Below are 23,944 nucleotides of genomic sequence, written 5' to 3' on the forward strand. Positions count from 1 at the left end.
AGTCAAAGCTCTTAAATCATACCAAAATGGGAAAGGAAACAATCCAGAACTCCTTTTAGCTCTCCAGCAGGTCCCAGGGAGGCAGAGGACTGCCAGGCAAGGAGGGACCTGTTCCACAGTGCCCAGCCTCCCTCAAATCCCACTGAACTTTGCTCACAAGACCAGCTGTGGAGTGAGCAAGACTCAGGAACAGACCAGCAGTCCTGCTCTCACCTAAATAACCCATTTCTCTTCCAAACAATGGGACGTGGCAAGGGTATTTTTTTATTTTTGAGAGCCTGATTCAACTCAGCCACTGCATCAGAGCTCTGTCCAGGCACCCTGCAGGGCAATGGCAGAGTAGGAGTGGATGCACCAGGAGGTTCTGCACACCTGGAAAAAGGCTCTGGTATCTTATGTGAGTTTTCCAGCAATGCCCACTGTGCAGGCTGCACCCACACACCTCACCCCAAAGCCCACAGCTCCCTAGTGACATGGACAGAAAGCTGAAAGTGTCCTGTCACACCACAGAGAGCAAAGAGCAGCACAGAAAGAGGCCTGGCCAGAGAAAAAAAGCATCAGCTCTGTGAAGAACAGTGCTGTGTTTCCACTCCCGTATCCCTGTTCTAACCCCTGAAACACCCTTCTCTTCCACAAGCAGGAAAATTGATCTAAGCCACTTCTCGCCCTCGCTCCCTCCCCTGACAATTCCCCATTCTCCTGCCCACGGCAACAACTCCAGACAGTTCACTAGGACTTACCCCTGGCAAAGTCTTCTGTTCATGCAGTGCTGTCTGGGCTTTGATGGCAGAGTCTCTGGCACAGTATGTGAGGAATGCACAACCTGCAGCAGATACAGCGAGCGTCAAGTTAGACAGGCACTTGCAGATGAACATCAACACAAATGTTACGTAATATGGATGTGTCTAAGGCTCCAGGGGAAAAAAAAGACAAAGAAACAATGTTAAAGGACTTGCAGACCACATCCAAGGTCTGTTAAGAGCTGGAGAAGGGTCCCAGTGAATCAACTGGGCTTGACACAGGTGTTGAACAAGGTGAGACACAATGGGAGAGCAAAAGGGAAGCTGATCTTGTTTGTGGCAGAAACAGTCCCAAACACAAGGATCAGGAGAGAGGCAAGGATCAGCATGATCACTGATTAAAATAAAGAAAAAAAGCAAGGAAAGAAGAAAAGTATCTGGGATTTTAGGCTTGTACAAAAGCTCCATGATCCAGATTCACAAATCAGGGAAAGCTACAGGAGGAGAGGCCTGGCCTTCTACGCCATATGATGCACACAAACACACACCAACGTACATATGCAAGGAAAAAGGGAAATACAGAGCCCAGCAGAGCACCATGCATTCTGCAAGGGCCAACTTGAGAAGGCAGATGAAAAGCACACAGAAAAGGCCAGATCCTGACATTCTTAGTCAAGATATGACTCAACATCTCAGACGAATGCTGGAGCCAAGGGAGGAGGGGAGGAGTTGTAGCCCCTCCAGGAAGAAGAGGGATCATCTTTGGGTGCTCTGATGCTAAGAATAAGCAAAGGAAAAATCTGGCTGGTTATCAAGAAACATTTCCTAGCAGAAAGAGATTTAGACTGTGGAATGATCTCCCCAGGGAAGTGCCTGAAGCTCCGTCACTTGAGTTGTTTCAGATGAGGGTAGGCAAAGCACTGGAGAATAGACTCAGAATGCATCTGACCCCCTCACTCACCCCCTCCCATCCACAGTGGCATTTCACATCCCAAGCAAAGGCAGGAAGAGTCCCTCTGGCTTGCTGATGAACATCCCTGTTTACACTGCTGTGCTGGGGCTGCAGATGCATTGTTATGGCCAGAGAGACCCAATTTTCTGCCTCCACATTCTTGTGCCTGGCTTGGGGTACTCCAGAGCTGTTTCAGCTCTCCATGGATCCAAAGGTAGGTGCAGGGGCTGTCTGGACCTCTCCCCTCCACCCCAGTGTGACTCCACGGTACACAACACCCTTAGGCCAGGAAGAAGCCAGCTCCTCAGGACAATCCCAACTCACAGCAACACGATTATCCTGTTCTTCCATCCCAACTCCAAGAAGTTGCTGCAGGTAAGCAAATTGCATTTGTCCTCACACCTCTTGGTAGGGAAAAAAAACCTTCCATAAACAGCACACAAGCACCAGATATGTCTAAGAGGTAATTAAAGCTTATTATTGCCAGGTTTTGAACCAAGAATGCTGCACCAAAGTCAAATGTGGGGCCAAAACATAATTTAACAAATGCAGTGAGGCCAGGAAGAATGCAGGTAAACTCTACTTCCCCTGGCAAAGGCAGCTGGCTCTGTTGTGGTGGGGAAGCTCCCCTCTGCTTTCACTCTCCCCCATGGCTCTGACATCAAGCCTCAAAAGCACCTCTATAACCAGAGAGACCAGACTCTATAACCCCTATAATCTATTTCTAACAGATTTGAAAGCCTGGTCACAAAAGCCTCAAACACAGATGTTTACCCAATTCCACCTGCTGCTCAAGTCTGCTACTTTGCAAGTCATACAAGACTCATTCTAAGATAATTTGGGTCAGGTTTAGCTCACAAAACTCTGAAGTCAGCAGTTGGGAATAAGCAATTTATTCCACTAAGAGCTTCAATGCATTGGTACTATGCCCACGTGCAATGAAGGCACCATCCTTGCCTCAGGAGCATCAGCCATCAAATCTAAGAAAACTTAGGATAGGAGCAGAGTTATGTCTACATGAAGCATGCAAACACCATCCTCGAGTCCCATATTCCAGAGCTCAGGAATGTCAAAACTGAGGCAAAGCACACTGTCAGGCTCAAAAACCTCAGTCCACAGGAGGACAAGCTAAAAATGAGGATTGGACAAAGACACACCATTTAGTGGGGATAAAGGAGAGACACTCCTCACACAAGGACGTACTGTCATCATGCCAGATCAAGGATTTGTAAAGCCCAGCAACACCTACATCCACCAGCACCAATGTGAAAAACTGCCATGAATCCCCCTCCCTAGAGCCCCCCCGGTCGTTCTCATCCCTACAGCAAAGACAGCCTGTACCACTGTTCATCTTTTAGGAGCTCAAGTACCAAGAGGCAGCAGCTTCTAGAGACAGAAACATCCTGTAACTATGGTGCCTGAAGATGCCTCACTCCGACCCAAGGGCAATCCTTACTGCTGCCCTGCTTTACAAGGATGTGGGTATTTGCTCAGCAGAAGCCACCTGTGCTCCTTCCCTTCACTCAAGCATGAAGCAGCACTCAGGCAGCCTCTAACGTCCTGCCTGGACTGGGGCTACAGGCACAGGACAGCCTGGTCCACTGCTCCATCCCTGAGCTCTTCATGTCTCTAAGCTTTGAGGTTTGAGGACAGTCCTATCATTCATCTCATCTCGTTCTTACTTCCCCAACAGCAGGAACCTGGGAAGCTGTACTGGTTGTGGAAAGGAGGGAGCTAAAGATGTCAGCTATGTCTTTTGGAAAACATGATTACTGCCTTCCACAGCCAGGTGTTTTGGAGGTAGGATGCAGGAGGCAACTCCATTCTCTTTGCAAAGTCCTGGTCAGAAATACAGGAAAAGGTCTGGCAGAAACACTGTGCTCTAAGCCTAATTGTGTAAACAAATATTTGGGGAAAAGAAACTGCCTTCCTGAAGAGCCATTATCTCTTGCACACTAACTCTTCAGCTACTCCCTGGGATGCTGTGACAGGATTCTGCTCACCATGTCCTTCATGGGTTCTTCAGGCTCCTAAAACTTTGAGCTTAACAGAGCCACCCAAGGATCTGCTTAAGAGTGATGTCCACAGAGGTGCAGAGGGGCCTGTCACTCTCACTAGGCTTTCTCACTTCCACATTTCCTGCTTTACTTAACAGCAAGCTCAGACAGACAGGCTGATGCCCCTTTGGGCACTTCTCACACCAAGTCAGCTGTGCCTGCTGAGACACAGGACATGATGTTAGAAAGTGCTCGGGGTGTTGAGAAGCATCAGCCTGGAAGGTCCCTGGCACCCGGGCAGTGCCAATGGCCCATTCCCAGCACAGGGATGCAGAGCAGCACCCAGAGCACTGTCTGTAAAGCCAAAGCCAGGCCACCATCATTCTGCCAAAGACCACTAAAACAACCTCTATGTCCCATCAGTGTTGGTGATACCACCCTACTTCCACAGGCACCAGGAGGGTTTCCAGCTCCCTGAAAGCAGAACCTAGCCTAGTTCCACTTGCAAGAGACTGCATTAAAAAAAAAAACCAAAACATATATATTCTATGCCTCATCCTCCCTACAAATTACACATTGACTTTGGAATTTACAGTCCCTTCAGATCCTAAACATTACTCCACACATCAGCAGTCTAAAGCCTTGAGCAAGGAAAGGCTGCCAGTTTGCAGGAGAGAAGGATCTCTAGATTCTGCTTAGCATCAGAAATCACATCAAATACTTCAGCAGGGGAAGCATGGAGTCAGTGGGGAGCTAATCTACAAGCCTGCAGAAGCTGAGTCAAAACTGGGCTGCCAGGGAGGCAAGTTGGGCTGAGGGTGTTGTTGTATCCTTGCCCTCTGAAAAAGCCACCCATCTGTCCACATGCCTGTGAGACGGCTGCTCCTGCCCCTGCTGAATATTTCCCTGCAGTTCAGTTTAGCATCTCACACTCCTTAATCTCTCCACTTTCCCTACCATGAGCACTCCTAGGAAACCCATCCAGCTGACACTTGTGAAGGAACTGCCTTCTACCTAATCCTGGAACACAAGGCCAAAAATTTCCACTTGATTCTCCCCACTCAGCCTGCCCTGACCCATTCCAAAAGCCTGTTCAAACACCTCCCCGCTCTCCCCATGAAAATATTAGCTTTGAGACAAACACTGCCATTAAAATGCAAATGTATCTGTGATTAACATAAATAGAAAAACTGCCTCATGAATAATATTAGGCTGGAACAGTATCAGCTACCAGTAGCCAGGTTGCTGAGACATGACAAGTCAGGTACTAACAAAACCATTTCATAGCAGAGTTCACATTTCTAGATCTCTAAGATTCTCCTCTGCCTCCACCGAATTCATCCATTCTCAGCACCCATACAGGACCAGCTCTTGGACACTGCAGCCCAACTCACATCCTCCAGCCCCTGGCAGGCCTTTTCCACCCTTTCTTCTTCCCTGGAGGCAGAGGTGGCTGCTCAGCTGCATGTCAAGCTGCAAGGGAACACAAGAGGACATGCTGGGCTTCACCAGCAGTGCTGGCTTCTCACAGAGCTGCATCCTCCCCTTTGGGGAGAGAAAGGGAAAAAAGCAGATGGAAGCTGCATGTGAGCTGTCAATTGGATCTCACTGCAGATCAGGAACATGGGGAGAGAAAACTGAGTCTGCTGCTACAACTGCCCCAAAAAGGTTGTGGCTCCTGTACAGTGCAGGAACGAGCTCACAGCCAAAGTGTCCCCTGATCAGGGGCTGCGACAGTGCTCTAGGCCACTGCAGCTCCTGGGTCAGGCCTGGCACCCTCCAGGCCTGCTGATGCCAGCAGCGGCTCCTCACCTGGATGGCCTTCCTGCATGGAGCACAAGCCAATGCAGCCAAACCTGGTAAATGGGAATGATCAGGCATCACAGTGAGCTGGACCGTGGATCTAATTCCCTCACTGCACGCTAAACCCCCCCCCCTTCCCTGTGAAGGGATGACTTCTTTGGAGAGGCTGTTCCCAAAACAGGCTGAGGATCTACATGCAAACTCATGCCACCAGGGAAGGAATCCCAGCCTCTCACTTTGTACAAAACAGGACAGGGAGGGGCAGAGGGAACTGAAGGTGTGTGGAAACAACCCTACGACATCCACCGGAGAACCTACACACCTCAACAGCGTCTTCTGGACACAACAACCCATGACCAACAACACCAGCATCCGCTCAAAAAATGTTAGCACCAAAAGGATGTATTTATTTTGCTGCAGAAATGCTGCATTTAACAGCAGCTCTGTTAATATCACACACATCTGGCTAATGCCACTGCTGCCCCCTCTAATTTCCATACCTAAGCAGATCCCTAGAATTTGTCTCCTGCCTGGAAGCTGACCTCAGACCACACAGTCTATATTTAAGACGTCAACTGGAATGAAATGTGAAATTGCCTCTTGCCTTGGGCCCATTCTCCTCCTCACTGGGTTTGAAACCTTGCAACTCACCGTCCCCTGGCAGCAGGTTTGGATGCAGTTCCTTGCACACAGAGACACACAAGCACATGGCATCCTCATTCTTCAGTCACAACCAGACACACTTCTTCAGCTAAATTCATGCCAGCCCAGCCCCCACAGGCTTCAATGAGAAAGTGTTTTCCCTTTGTGCTGGAGTTAGATTTGGCCTTTTGTTTGAAAATACACTTGTTTTTCTCTTGTCCTCTTCCTTCTCTGTTCAGTCTAGAATGGTTCTCGTTGCCAAGGCACTGGATTTTTCCTACCCTTCCTCCTAAATCTGAGGCATCAGACTGAGCGTGGCACACTCCCTCCAGCATGCACCAACACATGGCCCCATCACGGATCATTTTAGGGCACAGCAGCCCAGCCTGAGCACCCACAGCTTTCAGGGTACTCACTGTAGGTTCCCTGCAGGTCGTTCTACCTGTGCCAGGGAGCGAGGTTGCCATCACCCCCTCGGTTTGTTACAGCAAACTCCGTGAGTTCCCTTCCTGGCTGGAGCCGCGCTGGTCACAAGATCCCAAACACCTGCTGGGGTGGGGTAGAGCCGCTCCACCGAAGGGAGCTGCCACGCCGAACGCGACAGCTCTTCAATATAAAAACACAACAATAAACGAGGCTAAAGGAGCCTCCTCAAACTTTTCAGCACCCACTAAAGGCCCTTCAGCGAAGGAAGACCCCTCATCTCTTCATCACGAAGGCCCCCCACCTACTCCAAATGCCACTGACAGCAGCAGCACGTTCGCGGCCAATATTCTTTGTTGCGCGGGTTTTAAAACCGCAGCGCCGAACCCCTGCCCGGGGTCGGTCCGAGCCCCCTGAGGGGGTGGTCAGCAGCCCAGAGAGGGTCCCGCTGCGGCCCCCGCGCCCCGCAGCAGCCTCGGCCCGGCCCACGCTGCCCATCGGCGCCTTTGTCACCGCACCCCACGCGCGGGCGACAGGCCCCGGGCTGCCGGCGGGGCGCGGGCCGCGGCCGGGGGGCTCCGCGGGGCTCCGCCGCGGGGGATGCCGGACCCCACCCGCGGGCTCTGGGGATGCGGACGCCTTCCCGGGCAGCGGATCGGGGGCCGCCAGCCCCCGCTGAGGGATGCGGGGGGGGGGGGGGTGTGGGAGAGCAGCACATCGCGGTGGGTCACGCGTGGACCGACCCGGGGCCCGCCGCCCCTTTGTGCGCGCCGCGCCGGGCTCACCCTTGTGCATGCCGGTGTAGCGGTCCTTGAGCACGGTGAGCTCGTAGATCTTGCCGAACTGCTCGAAGAGCGGCTTGAGGTCCTTCTCCTCCAGGTTGCGCGGGATCTGCCCCACGAAGAGCTTGATGGCATCCAGGTCCTTCATGCTGTCGGGCTGCGCCGGGGGCTCCGCGCCGCCGCTGCTGCTCATGGGGGAGGCTCGGCGCGGCGGCGGCGGCGGCTGCGGCCGCTGGCGGGAGCGGCGGCGGCTGCCTCCTCGCCTCGCCCTCGGTGAGTCTGGCCATGCCCCGCGCCCGGCGCGGCTGCGGGCGGGGCGGGCGGGCGGGGGAGGCAGCGCGGCGGGAACGGCCCCGCCGCCAGCGCCGCCGCCGCGGCGCCACAAAGAGCCGCGCCACAGCGCCCCCTGCCGGGCCCCGGCACCGCCGCGGCCCCTCAGGAGCGGGGGGCAGCGGGGAAGGCACCGGGAGAGCCCCGGAGCGGCCCGGGAGGGTCACTCGGGACCGGCCGGCTGGGCCGGGAGGGTGGTGAAGGCGGCGTGGGTGAGGAGGAAGGGCGGGTGTGACTGCCGCGATGCCCATCCCCGCGGGCGAGGGAAGAGCTGTGTTTTTACGGCCCAGGAGCGTGGAAGGCCCTGGGAGCAGAGGAGAGCTGTGAGCACCCAGGAAGGCAGAGCCGCGCCACGCTCGTGTCAGAAATTAGCATTCGCCCCATTTTCTCGGTGCCTCAGCACCAGGATCTGGAGGCGAAGAGATTCTTTAAAGCAGAAAATTTTGTAACGGAGCCGTGACCCAGCAGCGAGCACAACCACGAGCGCCAGGGCTGGAGGGGGCTTAGCTGGAAGGGGGAGTCATGCATGGCCCCAGGTCTGCAGGTCTCTCTGCCCCTGCCTTTCAAGGGCAAGTCCCCTTTCTTCCGAGCAGCTCAGCTCTGTCCACTTCCATGCGCCCGTGGCCAGGAGTGGGGTGCCGCCTCCTAAAATTGCCAACGGCGCAGGTCCTTTTCCATGGGAAACAAAAATTCAACCACCCAGTTTCTTGATGTCAGTTCGGACATGGTGTTTGGCACTCCAAGGGCAGCCAGAGTCCTAGCTGGTCTGGGAGAAATCCTGCGCCGTTCGCAATTTTAGGAGGCACAGAAAAGCTTGAGGACTTTGCTTCCCATTTCCATTACAGGGTACATAGTTCCCTGTAAGAGAGTAATTTATACTTGTAACTTTTCTGAAATAAATTAATTTCTGGAATGAAAACCATGCTTAGTCATGCAATAGGTTGGGCTTGATGATCTCAGAGGTCTTTTCCAACCTAATTGATTCTGTGAAGCTGAAACAAATTCATCTGCCCTCACACAAAAATCTATAGCAAGGACCAAAGGGTTCCTCAAGAAACCTCACATTGACTCAATTTTTGCTAGGCACAACCCACAGAACAGGTGAAAAGAGCCCAGGGCCTGTGAAATTCCAGGCAAGCCAGCAAGTCACCGTCAAAGTCCCGAAGCAAAAGGCCTAAGCGTGGCTCATCAGCTGAAAAGTTCCAGACAAAGATGTGTCTTCCCTTTTCCACCTGCCTTTCTTGCACCACACGCTCAGGTAGTGCTGCTCTGATGGGACATTCAAATTGCAGAAGTGTCAGGACATCACATCATCAGACACTTGCCAAAAGAATAAGGGAACACCTAACAGCAGCATTGGAATGTCTTGGTAAGGATTCAGAAGGTTCTTAACCTTTCTGTCCCCAGCTGCACAGGGAAGGAGAGATAGATTTACTTCTGGGATGGTCGCCCTGCCAAGCACGGCTCCAGCATTACAGATTAGGGACAAATACACAAAATGTCCCCTTTTTGACAGAGGCATGACCAGTACCAAAACACAAGTTTGTCAGCTAGCGGGGAGACACGAGGAAACATCAGGGCCAGTGTTTTCAGCCTCCCCTCCTCCACCATGCAGTTCTACCCCTACCAAAAGCCAGAGAAAGGACTGGTGATCAGTCCTGCACACCAGCTTCCCACACTGCTCTGAGCTGTCCTGCCAAGCCCAAGATCTCACTGGAGGCTTACACCCATCCTTTGTGCTTCTTTGCAGCTGCTGCCACCCAGGCTGAGAAAGCACTGAGCCCTCCAGTGTGGTTTGCTCAGCTCCCAGTCCTTCAGCATGGCATGCACAGGTCTCCCTGCACCGAGAGCCAGGCTAAGCCAGAGCGGAGTGGCTGGCACAGCCCCAGTCTCCATCCAGGGAAGGCAGCTGGACCTTTTTCCTCTCTGGCTTCACACCACCCTCCTTGTCAGCAAAGAACTCCCTGATGTCCACAAGGACCTTCCCTTCAAAGCAGGGCACTGACATAATTATAGGTTGGACTCGGTGATCTCAAAGGTCTTTTCCAGCCTAGTTAATTCTGTGATTCTGTGATTATGACATGATAGAGCCAGTGTTAAACCCAGCCCTGCAACGAGCTGCCCCTCAGCTTGTAGGATTTTGCTCCGTGTGCCAGAGGGCTGTGGTGGGACAGTGGGCACTCCAGCTACAAAAATGCTCTGTTACAAGCAGAGGAGGTACAGGGGAGACCTGTATCGAGAGAGCAATGATGACACATTTCTAGAGCAGCTCTTTGCCCTCCATTGCTGGAAGATGCCCTCCTCTTCACTGCCTTGTCCCAGCCATTTTTCTGTCACCTTCCAAGGTTTGGCCTTTGTTTTCAACCTTTTCTCTGTCTTGGAAGACGTTTCTTTCTTTTCTAGAAAGACACATCACCACTTTGAAGAGCCTGGTCAGAGGAGCCAGGACCTCGGCATCCTCCTGGCACCTCGACATCCCCAGCACCAGCCTCACGGACCCTCGGACAGGCAGACACGTGTCCCCGCTGCCGGCAGGGAAGCCGAGCCCTGGAGAAGGAAGCGGAACCCTGCAACGGATGGAACGGGGGCGCCGAGGCCACACCTGCCCCGCCTGTACCTGTGCAGCCGTGCGAGGGCCGAGCCCCGCTCACCCCGCCCCGCTCGGCATCCCGGGGCCGCCGTTCCGGCCGTGCCCCGCGCTGCACCGGGCCGGGAGCGGTCCCCAGGGGCAGGACAGCGGCTGAGCCGAGCCGGGCCGGGCCGGGGATGGAAGCGGGAGATGCTCCCCTCGCCTCGGAACCCGCGGGCAGCGGGCGGGGCTGCCCCGTGTCACCGCCCCGTGTCACCGCCCCGTGTCACCGCTCTGTGTCACCGCACAGCCCCCCATGCGGCTGGTTCTTGAAGGGTCTCCACAAGGAGGACACTCGGCCTCAGGATGAGCGTACATCCAGCTTTCCCCTTCTATCTCGTTTAGGGCACTTTCCCACTCTACACCTCTGACCACGACTTTGACAAACTCATGCTCAGGGAACAGATCTCTTGCAATGCTCATAATTTGAATAAATAGTTTAGTGGTCAAATAGGCATTGGGTAAGGATAGAGGCACGACAATCTCCATGAGCACACAGTGTTGGCTGCTGAGGTAACCAGTTTTTCACAGTACCAAAGCTGTTTTGCATAGAAACTTTAATTGCTTCACATGAGCACAAACCTTTTGAATAAACAGGAATTTGCTCACCTCAAGGTGCTGGAATCATGCTAGGAGTGTGTAAATGTTTTCTGTCATATGATTTTACTTTTGACTAGACAGAAAGGATAAAGCTTTTAAATACACAGATTTTCTCCCTTTCTGTAGAGGTGTCTATTCCTCCAAATAATGCAAGGAGATTCCATTCTTTGGAGCAAATAGTTCTCTGACAAACCTATTCACTTGGTTTATTTTTCCAGGGGAAAAAGGGACAAACAAATTTAAAAAAAGTTAAAATACTTAAATATTATTACATTTATAGTCCTAAAGTATGTAAATCAACTGCATTGAATTTTCTATTAGCTTTTAAATATTCACCTCAATATACATTTGTTCTTCAGGGCACACAAGAGATAAATAATTGAGTTACCATTGCTAGATAAATCAAATTTTTTCCTGAGCTGCAAATATTCCAGATTATAATCTTGAAGTTGCTATGCAGTAACTACAAATGGAAACGAAACAGATCAAAGTGAGCAAGCAGGAGTCCACACTCAAGTACCCAGAGGCCCAATTTTGTGAGACATCAGGAGCAGCCTCAGCATTTCAGATTGGTGAGTCAAGACCAAATGAAACGTAAAACCTCTGAAATGTAAAACCCCAGCTTAAACACGGAGTGCAGGAGCAGCCTAGGATTTGGGCTTGGCCATGAACAGTGTAAGAACATAAGATTTAAAACAAACAGGACACCCTCAAAACCAAGCCCCACAGCAATTTTACCTGTGGTTTTGAATGTCTAAATAGATTGTGGTGACTTTCAGCCAAAAACAGTGGGAGACCTAAGTTGATTTTGGCTTCAGGGTCTTCTCTGCACTGAGTACAGGAGTGGAGTTCATATTGCACAGCATTACTTCTCTCCCAACAATAAACCAACCCCTCTTATTTGGGAGATGAACTACAATAATCCAAACTACTCCCATGCAATCCCCAATAGTGCCCATGCAGGTGGAAGTGGACAGAAGGAATTATTAGCTTCAGTTAAACCCTGGTGAAAAACCAGTTTTTTGTGAGCTGCAGACTCTGACAGCACCAGGACAACAGGTAAAGTTAGACAAATTGCAAAGAAAATGGTTTTCTGGCTAGAAGCATCAACTGCTAGCCACTTGTGAGTATGCAGATATAATGCTTTCCATACTCTTCCCTACAGGCCAGGCAAACTCCTCAAAAAAAGAGAGTAGGTAAAAAAAAGATCAACAAGAATCAGCTACACAGAGCTCTTCTGCAATGTTGTGGAGAACTTTTATTTTATCACAACACCTGTTGGATTTCTGCCTTTGTGTTGGTGACTGACTTGATCAGGTAATGGTGCAGATCAGCTCCAGGGTCTCTCTGCAAGCTTCTCTGTTGACTCACCCAAGGAAACAACAATGTGGGAACTAAGTTCAGTCCCAGGATGGGCACTCTGCTCCAGCTATGAGGAAGTTGGGATTTGACTATCTCAGATTTGAACACATATGTTTCAGTGCATGTGCACTTTGACCAAAAGCAAAAACTCTTTATCTGTAGTAAAAACTACTTTTTATGGCAGCCAGGGAGAGAGACACAAAAGGATTACGGGACAAACTAACCTTGTGTGGGAGAGAGCAGTGTAACATCCCAACTGCCCCTAAGGTTAATGATCTCTCCTCATTAATCTTATCCATCTTTTTTTTAGGTTGTTTCCACTGGCTTCTGGCACTGCATCAGGAGTGTTAACAGTTCATTGCTGACACCACAAAGAGCTAAAGTGTTTTCTTTGTGCTACAGCCTCTGGAAGTTTTTGCCTCTGAGCTTTGAGCTTCTCATCTGGAAGACTGAAGGCTGACAGTTTCCACTGCAAGGAACAAGCTCCAGGTCTGTTCTCTTTGCTCTTGTCCACTACTGGCAAATTTTACACACATCAACTCAAGCTGCAGCAGCATTGGTAATAATTTTTTTTCTATTTTTCTCAGCAAAGTAACAGAGTAAATCATTAAGACTGGTGAAGGAATCTGCTGGACTGGAGGGAACACAACCTCCCTAAGTGTAACACAGCAGAAATGGATAATGCAGCTGGAGGACTCAAACTGCTCCCAGGTATTCAGAGCCTACAGAGTTCTTCAGAGAGCCGCTGTACCATGCATATTCTAAACCTACCCAGCCCAGAGCATGCAGCTTCCCAGGGCACAGCAGATGCAGTCTCTATGGGCAGAGCATAAAAACCAGTGGAAATCAAGGCTTGCCTTCCAGCCACTCCAGCAACTTCTGAAGCCACTATAAATTCATTTGGCAGAGGAGTGTCATGAGCACTTCACACATGCAGAGAGACATATTTCAAATGAGCACTCAAAAGATCAGGTAAACGCAGGTTTCCCTGTGTGGCTGGTATTTCTGGAGTGCTTGGCACCATGCCACCTGCTGACACCATGGTGAGCCACTGACACCAGCATGCTTTCCTGGAAAAGACAAGACCCTATAAAGAACAAGTTGCTACACATATGAAGTAGCAGAAAGGACACATCATGGGGCCAGGGTACTCCAAGAAGGAGACTATGGTTAAAAAAAGAAGGATGGAAATCAGTGCTTTGGTACCCATCCAAAGGACAGCGCTGGCCACAACAACCCCTTTTCTAACAAGCACGTGCACAGCAGGTGTGTGCAAACAGGAATGCACAGGTGGAATTTTCCTTGCATGCACAAAAAAAAGGGTCCACCTCAATTCAAAAATAGTTTTCCAGGCTCTGTAAGATATGCTACTTTAATTAGAAATAGTAAATTAAATTAAAATAAAGCATCACTGTGGCTTGTGAAGAGACCTCATGTACATAGAAGAGATTATAGAAAGGACTCAAAACTTGCTGGGTGGCAGGACAGCGTTCAGGGTTATCTTCTAGAACTGCAACTAGCCTAGGGCTTGTAGTATCTCAATATATTTTCCAGGTCTGAGCTGCTTTTGCTCTTGTTATCAGTGTAACCAGCTTGTGCAAGTACATGGAACAGCACAGAACATGATCCTGCAGCAGCTGGGACTATGGAACACCCCTCAAAATTCAAGCAAGATTTTAGCACAGAATGGTGGCAGCTGTGAACTGTTCAAACCTCCAGAGAAATCAAGCACACAGCAAAATGCATCCTCCAATAGAGACAGGAGAGAACCTGTCCCTGGCAAAAACCCTCATGCCAGAAACCCATCTTAACAATCTTTCCTCATCCTGGCAACGACAGCCAAGATCATTCACAGTGCACCTCCTAAAAGGGGGTGAGTTGAAACAAAATGCAAGACGGTGCTTGCTGCAGACACTGCTTGCTCAGCACAACTCCCTAAAGCCAGGCAGTGAACTCAAGGAAGAGGTGCCATAAGGAAACATGCTAATTGCATTCTCTTTAATTTGCATGTGCACTTTCTGTTTTTGCTTTTAAACAACTGCTCCAAGTCCTTGTTTGCTGGGCAGAGATAACACTTCAGGCCGTAGTTTCAGTTTCCAGGCTGGCTGTGTGACATGTGTCCATGAAGGTGCTGGACTTAGTTTTACTCTCAGAGAAGCTGCTCAGAATCAGACTGCAGGAATTGCTGAAGTCTCTCAGCCTCTCCCTCACCAAAATGCAAAGGAAAACCAGACATGGTGCAAATCAGGGGAAGAAGGTGAAGAAAAGCACTTAAAAGGTGCACGAGAGTTAAAATTTCGTTTTCTTTATGCCTTCCTCCCTTCTATACAGTAGCAAAGAGGAGACAAAGGAAGAGAAATAGCAGGGTTCAGTGGAAGGCAGAAGGTTCCCGATGGGCTCACCGATGGCTCAGTGCTGCTGGGTGGGGGGGGACTTGGTGCTTCACTGCTGCTTGGTTTTAAGGGATAATCTCTGTATCATCTTGTAAAGGAGACCAAAGTGCTGGAAACGGAAGGAAAAAAAAGTAACCATGACAGTTCTAGACAGAAAGACAGAAAGCTTAGCAGAAGGCTTGAAACAATACCAGTGTGCAAATGCGGTGCCTTGTTTGCATCAACCACTCATCCTGAAGATGGAGTGGGACTTGATGGATGAGGAGGAATTATGACAAGGAAGCCAAGTTACACAGAAAATGATGGCTTACAGAAGTGTTTGTGCAGGTCTGTATCACCTCATTGTGAAGATGTGTTAAAGATTTTTTAATTTTTTATTTTTGGATGCAATTCTGTTCCTTCTGAAGGGGAGGAGAAAGCTTCAGATTTCAACACATGCAGGTTCCTGGTCTCTATAGAAACACTGCTGCCAGCAGTTTCAGGAAGGTTAAAATGAACCAGGCAAATACAGAAATTCCCAGTAATTCACAATCCTTTACCTGGATCTTCTCTTTCACCATTTCCCCAGTGACTTAGAAATTCACTTAATTTCTCTTTTGATTTTGCTGGGGTTGATTGTATTTTGATTTGATATTTGACAGATGTAACAAGATCCAGGCTTCAAATAATTTCAAATTCAAATGACAGAAGTAATGAAGATTGCTAATAGAAATCAAAGTATATGCTTTCCCTCTTCTTTATATTGTCACACTAAGTTTTTAAATGCTTGTGGTTTCCCTAAACAAATAATAGACACAAATAACATGAAGTGATCAAAACTGAGAGTGAGCTAAAAGGCTTCCCTTTCATTCATGTCCTTCATGAACCCAGGCAGGAGCAGAAGCCTCGCTCACAGTGGCTTGGTTAACACTGACAAAAACACCACATTTAATGTGGCTGGCCAAAGCATGGAGTACAACATTTCCAGAGGTATGGACACAGATTCTTATGGTTTCATGGAAAAAGAAAGCAGAACTCTAAAGATGCATTTCTAAGCTGCATCCCAAGTTCAGATATTTCCTAACACTACAAGCTACAAACCTTAAAATTACCAAGGTAACTAAAATTTGTTGTAAAGTTTCAGTTTGGAGCCAAATAGTTTAGCAAGTGAGTTATGCATGTCCTTGACTACAAGAAACACCTCTAAAAAGCAGTTTAGCACTAGAATGGCAAGAGACTGCCTTCAGCACAGCCAACTGGCATTATTGTTCCAGCTTTAGTGCTGGCACTGTGTGAATTACTGTAGCTAACTTGTTTTATAAGGAAAATGATACATCTGTGTCTCTTACCTGCACTGCAACATAGGCAACGCCAAGGTAGGCTGCAATACAGACAGCCAGAAGCAGGTCAAAGATTGCTGGCTTGACCCTGGAATAAGGAAAAGTACACATGAAATTGCTACAGCAGTTACTGCCAGCAGGTGAGACAACAGCCCAGCACGCCCACAGGAGTTCCATACCTGTATGCATTCATCACCTGCTTCAGCTGGTCATAGAAAACAAACTCAGGGTCCCTGTGCAAAGAAGAAATGTTTCAGATTCTATTGCACTTCTTGACCCTGCAGTCAGGACAGCCCAGAGCTGTTCCCAAGGAGTTCTCCCAACAGAGACAGGTAAGCATGACCACCTCCCATACTGGTTTTGAGCTGATTTTAGTCATCAGGACTTTCTTTTCCTACAGTCAGAAGCCCAAGGACACAATGCAGAACTCATGCTGTTGTTCAGCTGTCTCCAAAAAGGCACATAAAGATTCCTCCCTGCGGTCACTAAAATGGCTTCAGCCCAAGCAGTTCGGACAGGATGGAAACTGCCTTTTTGTAATTAACCAAAACTTAGTCTTCTCCTGCTCTCGGAGTGGGAACAGTGGAACCAAAACAGTTTAAAAACAAGCTTTTCAGGCAGAGGGAGCTCCTGGGCCTTGCTCTTGTGCTGTGAGGAATCACGAAGAGCTTTCTCTGGGAGAACACCGAGCATGAACCAAAACTAACAGGAGAGCAGAAAAGAGCAAAGCTGCATGTCAAGAAACCAGGAAAGTTGCAGCTCAGAGGCAAAATTCTGTCCAGGGGGAAGCCAGTTTGCATGCCCTGGCTGGTTCTTTCATTTCTTTTCTTACCGTTTGTCTGCCTTCACATGATGCTGCTTGACATCCTTCAGGTAGCGTCCCATATAATATTCTAAGGTGTTAAGGAAGGTGCTGTCTTTATCAATCAGCTGGGCAGCCCTGGGCTGACTGCTCAGCCAGTCCATCACTGACTCCAGTTGCTCCTGCTGGATCTGCTGCAGAAAAATACCACCCAAGAAAGGGAGTCAACCACACACATGCTGAGACCAGAGCTCTCTCCCAGACCCTAAATTCCATAGGTTACAAAAATAATGCACTGTGCTTACCATCTGATCTGTGAAAATCTGCATATCTGCAGGTGCTCCCTGCAAGGGAAGATAAAAAAAAACCCCAGGTTACTGTTGAGCTTGGTTGGCAGGACAAGACTGGCCAGCACTGCAGGCTACCTGGTGGGCACCTCTTACCTTTTCTGTTAGATTGTAGATGACCCTTGTCAAAGCCTCAGCAATGATCTGAGTATTCCTGGTCAGTGCTTTAGTGTCTATTCGTGCCCTAAAGCAAAAGAGAGCATTATGGACTTGCCAATGGCATCAGCTTCCTCTAGAAACAACCCTTTTTCACTGCATCAGGCATGAGCCTGAATCCAGAGCCCAACTCCCAATGTTTCTGTCACCTGTGCCCTGATAATCAGAACAACACAAGCAGTTGTGAGGCCAGTTTAGGTTCCTGGGCTGGATTTAAACCCCAGCCGTCCTTCCCCAGGGTCCCTCACCTCCTGTCCATGATGCTGTTGCGCAGGCTGTCCCGGTGGCTCTCCAGGTGGGAGATGGTGAACGCCGGCAAGCGCCGGATTGCGAACCGCTCGTGCTCCCACGCCAGCATGTCCTCAGCCAGGTTGATCTTCTTGTGCACCATGGAAAACTTCACCTCTGGGAACTGGCTGGCAATAACCTGAGGACAAGGGCAAGCCATTCAGGAGTGCTGCCCACTGCATAGTCCTACCCTGCACTGCCCTGTCTGCCTACACCCACTTTTGTGTGTTCCAGAAAATAAGGTGCAGTTATTGACAATATTACAGCTGGTTTCAGGTCAAAAAGAGGTGTTTTCATATCACTACAGGGTAGCATTTGCAAATCTAGCCTGCTTCAGTTGGTACTCTGGCATGAGGATTTGTCTGCACTTCAAATCAAGTGACCCTAAACAATACATGAATTATTTCAATGGCACACCCTTTCTTCACATCTTCCTCCCTCTCATGGAGAGCTGCACAGTAAGTCCCAAATTCTCATACACCTAAAATGCTTTTCCTTACCATCTCCAGTTCTCTCAGAAATGCATGCTGCAAGGTCCCCTCCTTGGGAGGCTTTGAGACATGAAGATGAAGGCTATTGCCTCTGCCCAGAGTGTCAAGGCAGAGAACAAATGCTACGTTGTCCTGCAGCAGGCTGGAATCTGGAACAGAAAAATCCAAACCTTTATTGCTACATCTTGTGCTGGGAGTTCCACCCCCCCAAAAAAAGCAAGGCTCACACAAGGACATCCTCACAGGAGAGCTGGCAATTAATTATAAAGATTTAACACAACCAGCCCCTTACTCACCAGTGTGGTCCAAATTGTCCTCCAGCCACCGCTTAGTTCCTTGATAATTAAACTTGCCACCTCCAGATGCAAAGAACAGCAAGTTATACCTGCCCATCAAAGAAGCCAGAAAAGGGTTAGCACTCTGCACTCCAAGAATTCCTTCACTCAGCCTTGCAGGTGTGGTGAAATCACAACCCCTTGCACCTGACATCCAAGGCAAACTATCCATTAACAAACACTTCCCACATGCCACATACTCGGGTAATGGCAGGACAGATTAAAAGTGGGGAGTTCCCAGGGCTTGGGGACGGAGTCTATTTCCCACATCATCCCCTCCACTCGTCAGTTATAGATATTTAACCTCAAACAGGGCAGTTCCTTACCCAGCATGGGTCCTTCTGTAGGTGTAGAGCCGAGAGAACAGCCTGGCCAGTTCCAGCAGCACTGAGATTCCGCTGCCATTGGAGTCAGCCCCATGGGACAGCCACTGCAGGATGAGGTGGGACAGACACAAGGTGACAAACCTACTCTCATTCTCAGGTACCAGAACAGCTGCAAGACAGCACACCACTGTGCTCCACTTGTAACTGCCCCACAGCCTTAAGGCCAACAAAAGACACATGGGCAGAGGCCACATGGGAAAAATGATAGGAACAGAGAGCTGCAGGAAGATAGAATACTCACTGGAGCCACTCCAAAGGAATCATAGTGGGCAACTATCACAACAGTGGGCAAGTCTTCTCCACCCAACCCTGTCAGCCTTCCCTGCAGAGGAAAGAGAGCAGTGTCACACCCCATCACCTCTTGTGTGCTGGTACAAAGACAGCCTGACTTCTACCTGCCTGCTGAGTCTGCCATGGCCTCAGTTGTGAGGACTTCAGATACCTGGCTGAGACTCTCCTGACTTGCCCTGTCAGACCAAATGTCTGATAAAGTCCCAATAAAAGAAGTCACCTCATCAGTGTTGCCAGTTTGAATCCATACACAACTCACCTCCACACTGGGGATGAGCCAGTCATTGATAGCTTTGCTTTGAGCCCCGCTGGTCACCATCTGGAAGCCATTGGCAGTTGCCGTGTGCAGCAGAACTAGAAAAAAACACCAAAAACCCCCACAATGTACACCTGGGGAAGTTTCATCCCTTTATTTCCCCTGCTAACTGAGCTTTGGAGAGACCATTAAACCATTTAAGCCCTCTCACTTGTGACTGGTGTTTACGCAATGACACGGGATCTTGGTGACTATGCTTTTTCATTCTGTCCTAAAATCCCAGTATTTTAAGCTGATCAAAAACTTTTCCCCGGCAGTACTAAAGTTAGTCATAAGCAGCAGGTTAGTAAGACATTCAAATTATTTACATGGAAGCATCAAACTGAGTTGTGGTCAGATAAAAAGCTTCAGCTTCTATCGACACACTATTGTCACTTAACATTTCTAATGTTGTTTTTAACCTAGTTTTGATTTCTACCTTAATTGCAACAGCGTGAAGCTGAGAACTTCCTGCAACTATATCTCCAAATATAGTCAAATAATTTTCTTATACTGTGTTCTTTCTTTCAGTGAATCTCTAAACACTTTGACAAAGACAGAATAAACGCAAATGCGACAGAACACTTGTTCATGATGCAGATGACACAGCAAACTTCTCCCAGAGGTGGAAACAGGCCTGTCTTCCTCAAAACTTTTTCCTCCTTGTTGGAACTCACCTTCTGCAGCTGAGGCAGAGCCCTGTGATGCAGAAGCAGCCCGTGTTTGTTCATAGATAGACAGCAGCTCCTCATCTTCCACTGCAAAGTAGACTGGCACAATGGTTTCCATAGCAAGCATTTCAGGCTCTATCTCCATGAATTGCTGAGGATTTAAGCAAGACACAAACTTAGCATCTGCTAAACACAAAAGATGGCAGGAAAAAATTAACAACCAAAGCAGAGAGAGAAGTTTTAACATTAGAATACGATTTGTTGTGCATTACAACAGAACCTTCCAGCCCTGCAGCAACCAAGCTTTTCTCCAATGCACCTCCCATGGGAAGAGAAAGAAAACTTTTTTGTTTACCCGCACAACATCCTGGGGGACAGAGGAGATGGATCGTGGCAAGATGATCACCACAGCCCCGGCTGACTGGCGGAGAGCCTTCTGGTCACTGCTCGTAGGAGAAGTCCACAGCCGCATCATGACGCAGCGGCGGCTCAGCACGTCTGCTTCCACGGTGCGTGCCTCCGTGTTCAACACCGCGCTCCTGGTGCCTGCCAGCAGGGAAAGCAAGAGGGCTTGTAAAGCATTTCATCCCATCCCCTCTGCTCCAGCCTGCCTCCTGCTCAGAGTAGTCCTGGGGACAGTCTGATGGGCTGCAGAGCAGCCAGGAGCTGCCGAAAGCTGAGTTTGCCTCTTCGCACTTGTCCAAGAAGGAGCAGAGGTCTGTGGGTTTTTCCTGTGCAGCCACATCCTGCCAGACTCCCCTTACTCCACACTACACAGCCTCATCTTCCTGTCTTCCTCCTCAACACAACCACACAGGCTACATGTCTGCTCACCTGCACCTAATACCTGCAGACAGCGACACACCCAGAGACAGCCTGGCCTCTCCAGAGCCTCCCCCAGCTGTAGGATCAAGCTGTGGATGGAAGCTGTGCACAACCACCTGATGAAAGGACACCAGACAGCCCCATGTCACCCCAAGGGCTGCTCTCACTCAGCCACAAGGAAGGTTCTGTAGCTGGGAGAGTTACAGATGAGCAGGCTGCTCCTGAGGACTCGCCCTCTCCTACTCTCAGTTCCGGCAGATCAAATCCCCCACATGGAAATGCAATCCCTTGGGAGCAGTCTGCAGGCTTGCCAGAGAATTGCTCCTGCGTTCTCCAAGGTAGGGCCAAAAGGACATCTTGTGCAAACAGAGAGGGTCAAATCCACCTTACAATTTGTAACTCGATTTCTTCTTCCATAACTCTGGCACCTCCACTGGAGAGCTCATCACTCTAGGTCCCCACACAGGGACAGACAAGGTGCTCCAGTCTCTGTCAAACAGGAGCATTGCTTAGAATTAGATTTAAACCTGGCTTAGCTTAACTCTAACATTAGTTTGGTCTCATCAAAGGTCATAGAAACACCTAAACCAGAAAAATCTACACTTCCCCTGCACAGTATCAATGAGGGCCACACACCCAGAAACAGAGCCCAGGCACAATGTAAATTCTCCCCACAGAGCCCTGACACTAAATAACAAACATCAACAGCACCCCCACTCCAGCCAGAGAAAAGCAAGTCAAAATGAGGATAATCCCTCCACCATTCCCAAAGGAGTGATGTGTAAACACAGCAATGTGTGGACCCAAAGTTCTGCTCTCTCTGACATCTCAGCAGAGCAGACACAACAGTATTTTTCTGACAGGTTGATTTTCTGTAGTTTCTCTACAGAGACCCGGTTAATAATCTCATTTACAAACTAAAGAGCTCTCATTCTATCAGTATTAGAGGAAGCCCAAGCTTGTTCTTAAATTGCTCTATGAGTGATACTGACAAAAAACTCTTCCCCCTGCAAGAACAGGCTGAGCAGCAACCTGTATTTGGTATCTTTGGAAAAGAATATGAGAATCTGGAACAACAAATCAGCTCAGCTGGTCAGAGCATGGTGCTAATAATGGTTTGATTACTGTTTTGAACCCTCTATGGGTCATTCACTTTGAAAGTTGAACTCAATGATTCTTGTGGGTCCCTTCCAACTCAAGACTGCTCTGTGAAATACAATTTTTATCCTGAAGGACATCTCAGAACACACAAGGAACAGGAACAGCAGCTACCCAAAGGGAGTAGGAAGGAACAAAGGAAACACACAACCCACCGAGCTAAACAGCTCCAGGAAAAGAAGCAGCATAAAAAAATTAATTGGAAGCATCTTAAAAAAATAACACCTGGCTTTTCAAGAGTTCTAGAGGGGACACTGAGGCAAGCAAAGTCAAAGCCAGCTGAATCACATCCCTGCTGCCCCTGCTAAGCCTGTCAACAAACAGTTCCCATCACCTGAGAACAGAGAGTCCTACCCCATGCAAGAGCCTGCCTTGGAGCTACTGAGCTCATCAGCAACAGAGCCCTCAAGATGTGGACATGTTCTGAGAAACTGTGATGGAAGAATCCAGAAATAATTTCAGATATTTAGAAGCCACCAGAAATGTGAAGTGCTTAAGGAGTACACAGGCACATCTGTATTTTGTAACTTACATATTTGAACTTATTAAAATCTGAAAGATTAAGAGATATGGTGTCTCATGGACAGCACAGACTAAACGTGAGGCTGTTCATTGTTAACTCTGAAACTTTGAAAGAGTCACTCACAGACAGAGCACGTGCCCTGGCCTGGAATAAAATCTCTACAGAAGACCCAGAAACAACCCTTGATTCTGAGCGTGGGCACACAGGGGAGGAGGCTGAGGGTTGCAGCACCTCAAGGACTCACAGAACAGGGTGTGTCTCTGACCCAAAGAAAGGTGTTGCACAATCAGCAGGCTGGAAGTAAGAGAGCAGAGGAAGTAAAGGTCAGTTGTAACACAGCAGAAGGACGGGCTCTGAAATGGAGCCACTGGAGCAACACATGCAACTAAGGATGAAGAGGCTGAAGAAGAGCGAAGAAGAATCAACCAGTCAATAAACGAGTCAAAGGCAAAAAGACAAAACTGAGCACACAACCAGGTTTTCCAGAACATAGGAGGGATGCAGCTGGACCCCTGAAAACACACAGACCTCAGCCCAAAGCCCGGGGTCCTTGGCCAGCTCTAGGTCACCACGATGGAGCTCCCAGCACTCTCCCGCCCGTACTGAGCCCGGGCAGTGAAACTCAGGCAGATGGGGCCCTACTGCGGGCTCCCCTCGCCTGGACCTGGCCCCGGGCCCGGCCGCTGCCGCCCCCCAGAGCCCCCCGAGCCCTCCCGCGGCCTCCCCTAGGCCGGGCCGCCCTCCACGGGCCGCCCGCGGCTTCACGGCCTACCCTGGGCTCCTCCCCGGGGTCGGGGCTCTCTTCCCCCGGCCCCACCACCCCTGAAGGGGCCGCTGCCGGCAGGACCGAGCCCGGCCGGGCCGTGCAGTTCCTCACCATAGGGCTGTCCGCCCAGCTCGTACTGCTGCATGCGGTAGACCGTGAACTCGTGCGCCGCCTCGGCGGCGGGCGGCGGCCCCAGGAGCAGGAGCACGGCGGGCACGAAGAGCAGGACGCTGAGCGGGAGGCACGAGGCCTTCAGCACCGACTCCAGCACCTCGCTCGCCTCCTCCAGCATCGCCGCGGCCCCGGCCCGCACTGCGGCCTGCTCGGCACGCACGGCGCGCCCCCGCTCGGCATGCCGGGAGCTGTAGTTCGCGCGCCGCCGCGAGGGGCGCTGGGAGTTGTAGTCGCGGCAGCCCGTTCAGGCCGCGGTACCGCCCCGCCTTGGCCTGCAGGGGGCGCCCTCCCCGCGGCCTGGCGCTCCCGAGCGCCCCCCCGCGGCTGGGATGGGATGGGATGGGATGGGATGGGATGGGATGGGATGGGATGGGATGGGATGGGATGGGATGGGATGGGATGGGATGGGATGGGATGGGATGGGATGGGATGGGATGGACGGGACGGGACGGGGTGGGACGGGA

General features: G+C 50.0%; 2 protein-coding genes across 4 annotated transcripts in view; both read right to left on the reverse strand.

Moving 5' to 3' along the window:
• The window catches only part of CELF5 (CUGBP Elav-like family member 5), a 37,333-nt gene extending 29,707 nt beyond the window's left edge, over window positions 1-7,626 (reverse strand). Inside the window, 3 exon segments of the mRNA XM_039566463.1 lie at window positions 741-823; window positions 7,343-7,574; window positions 7,576-7,626. Of these exon segments, the coding sequence (XP_039422397.1) occupies window positions 741-823; window positions 7,343-7,574; window positions 7,576-7,626 (366 nt within the window).
• Window positions 757-23,654, reverse strand: NCLN (nicalin). 3 transcript variants are annotated; one of them, XM_039566462.1, is made up of 16 exons: window positions 23,418-23,654; window positions 20,390-20,580; window positions 20,041-20,185; window positions 19,328-19,422; window positions 19,019-19,099; window positions 18,718-18,821; window positions 18,353-18,441; window positions 18,066-18,205; window positions 17,526-17,704; window positions 17,218-17,305; window positions 17,080-17,118; window positions 16,805-16,968; window positions 16,152-16,205; window positions 15,982-16,060; window positions 14,663-14,762; window positions 757-823 (listed from the first exon to the last, which is right to left on the reverse strand). In XM_039566462.1, the coding sequence occupies exons 1-15, from the start codon at window positions 23,596-23,598 to the stop codon at window positions 14,703-14,705; spliced, it is 1,689 nt and encodes a 562-aa protein (XP_039422396.1). In that variant the 5' UTR covers window positions 23,599-23,654; the 3' UTR covers window positions 757-823; window positions 14,663-14,702. The 3 variants fall into 3 exon arrangements, with proteins under 3 accessions (XP_039422396.1, XP_039422395.1, XP_039422394.1); XM_039566461.1 differs by lacking the exon at window positions 757-823 and adding an exon at window positions 10,839-13,330; XM_039566460.1 differs by lacking the exon at window positions 757-823 and having other exon boundaries at window positions 10,839-14,762.
• Between the last annotated feature and the right edge of the window lie 290 nt (window positions 23,655-23,944).

Source organism: Corvus cornix, chromosome 28, assembly GCF_000738735.6.
Source record: "Corvus cornix cornix isolate S_Up_H32 chromosome 28, ASM73873v5, whole genome shotgun sequence".
NCBI classification, from domain to species: domain Eukaryota; kingdom Metazoa; phylum Chordata; class Aves; order Passeriformes; family Corvidae; genus Corvus; species Corvus cornix.

What these genes read in the sequence shown, in the direction of transcription:
- NCLN (XM_039566462.1), bottom strand. Translation starts at nt 23,598, where the DNA reads ATGCTGGAGGAGGCGAGCGAGGTGCTGGAGTCGGTGCTGAAGGCCTCG. An exon ending in GGCTCATCCCCAGTGTGGAG is followed by an intron (nt 19,100 to 19,327) that starts GTGAGTTGTGTA and finishes TTTCCTCTGCAG; the next exon opens with GGAAGGCTGACAGGGTTGGG. An exon ending in TCTACAATCTAACAGAAAAG is followed by an intron (nt 17,119 to 17,217) that starts GTAAGAGGTGCC and finishes CTTCCCTTGCAG; the next exon opens with GGAGCACCTGCAGATATGCA.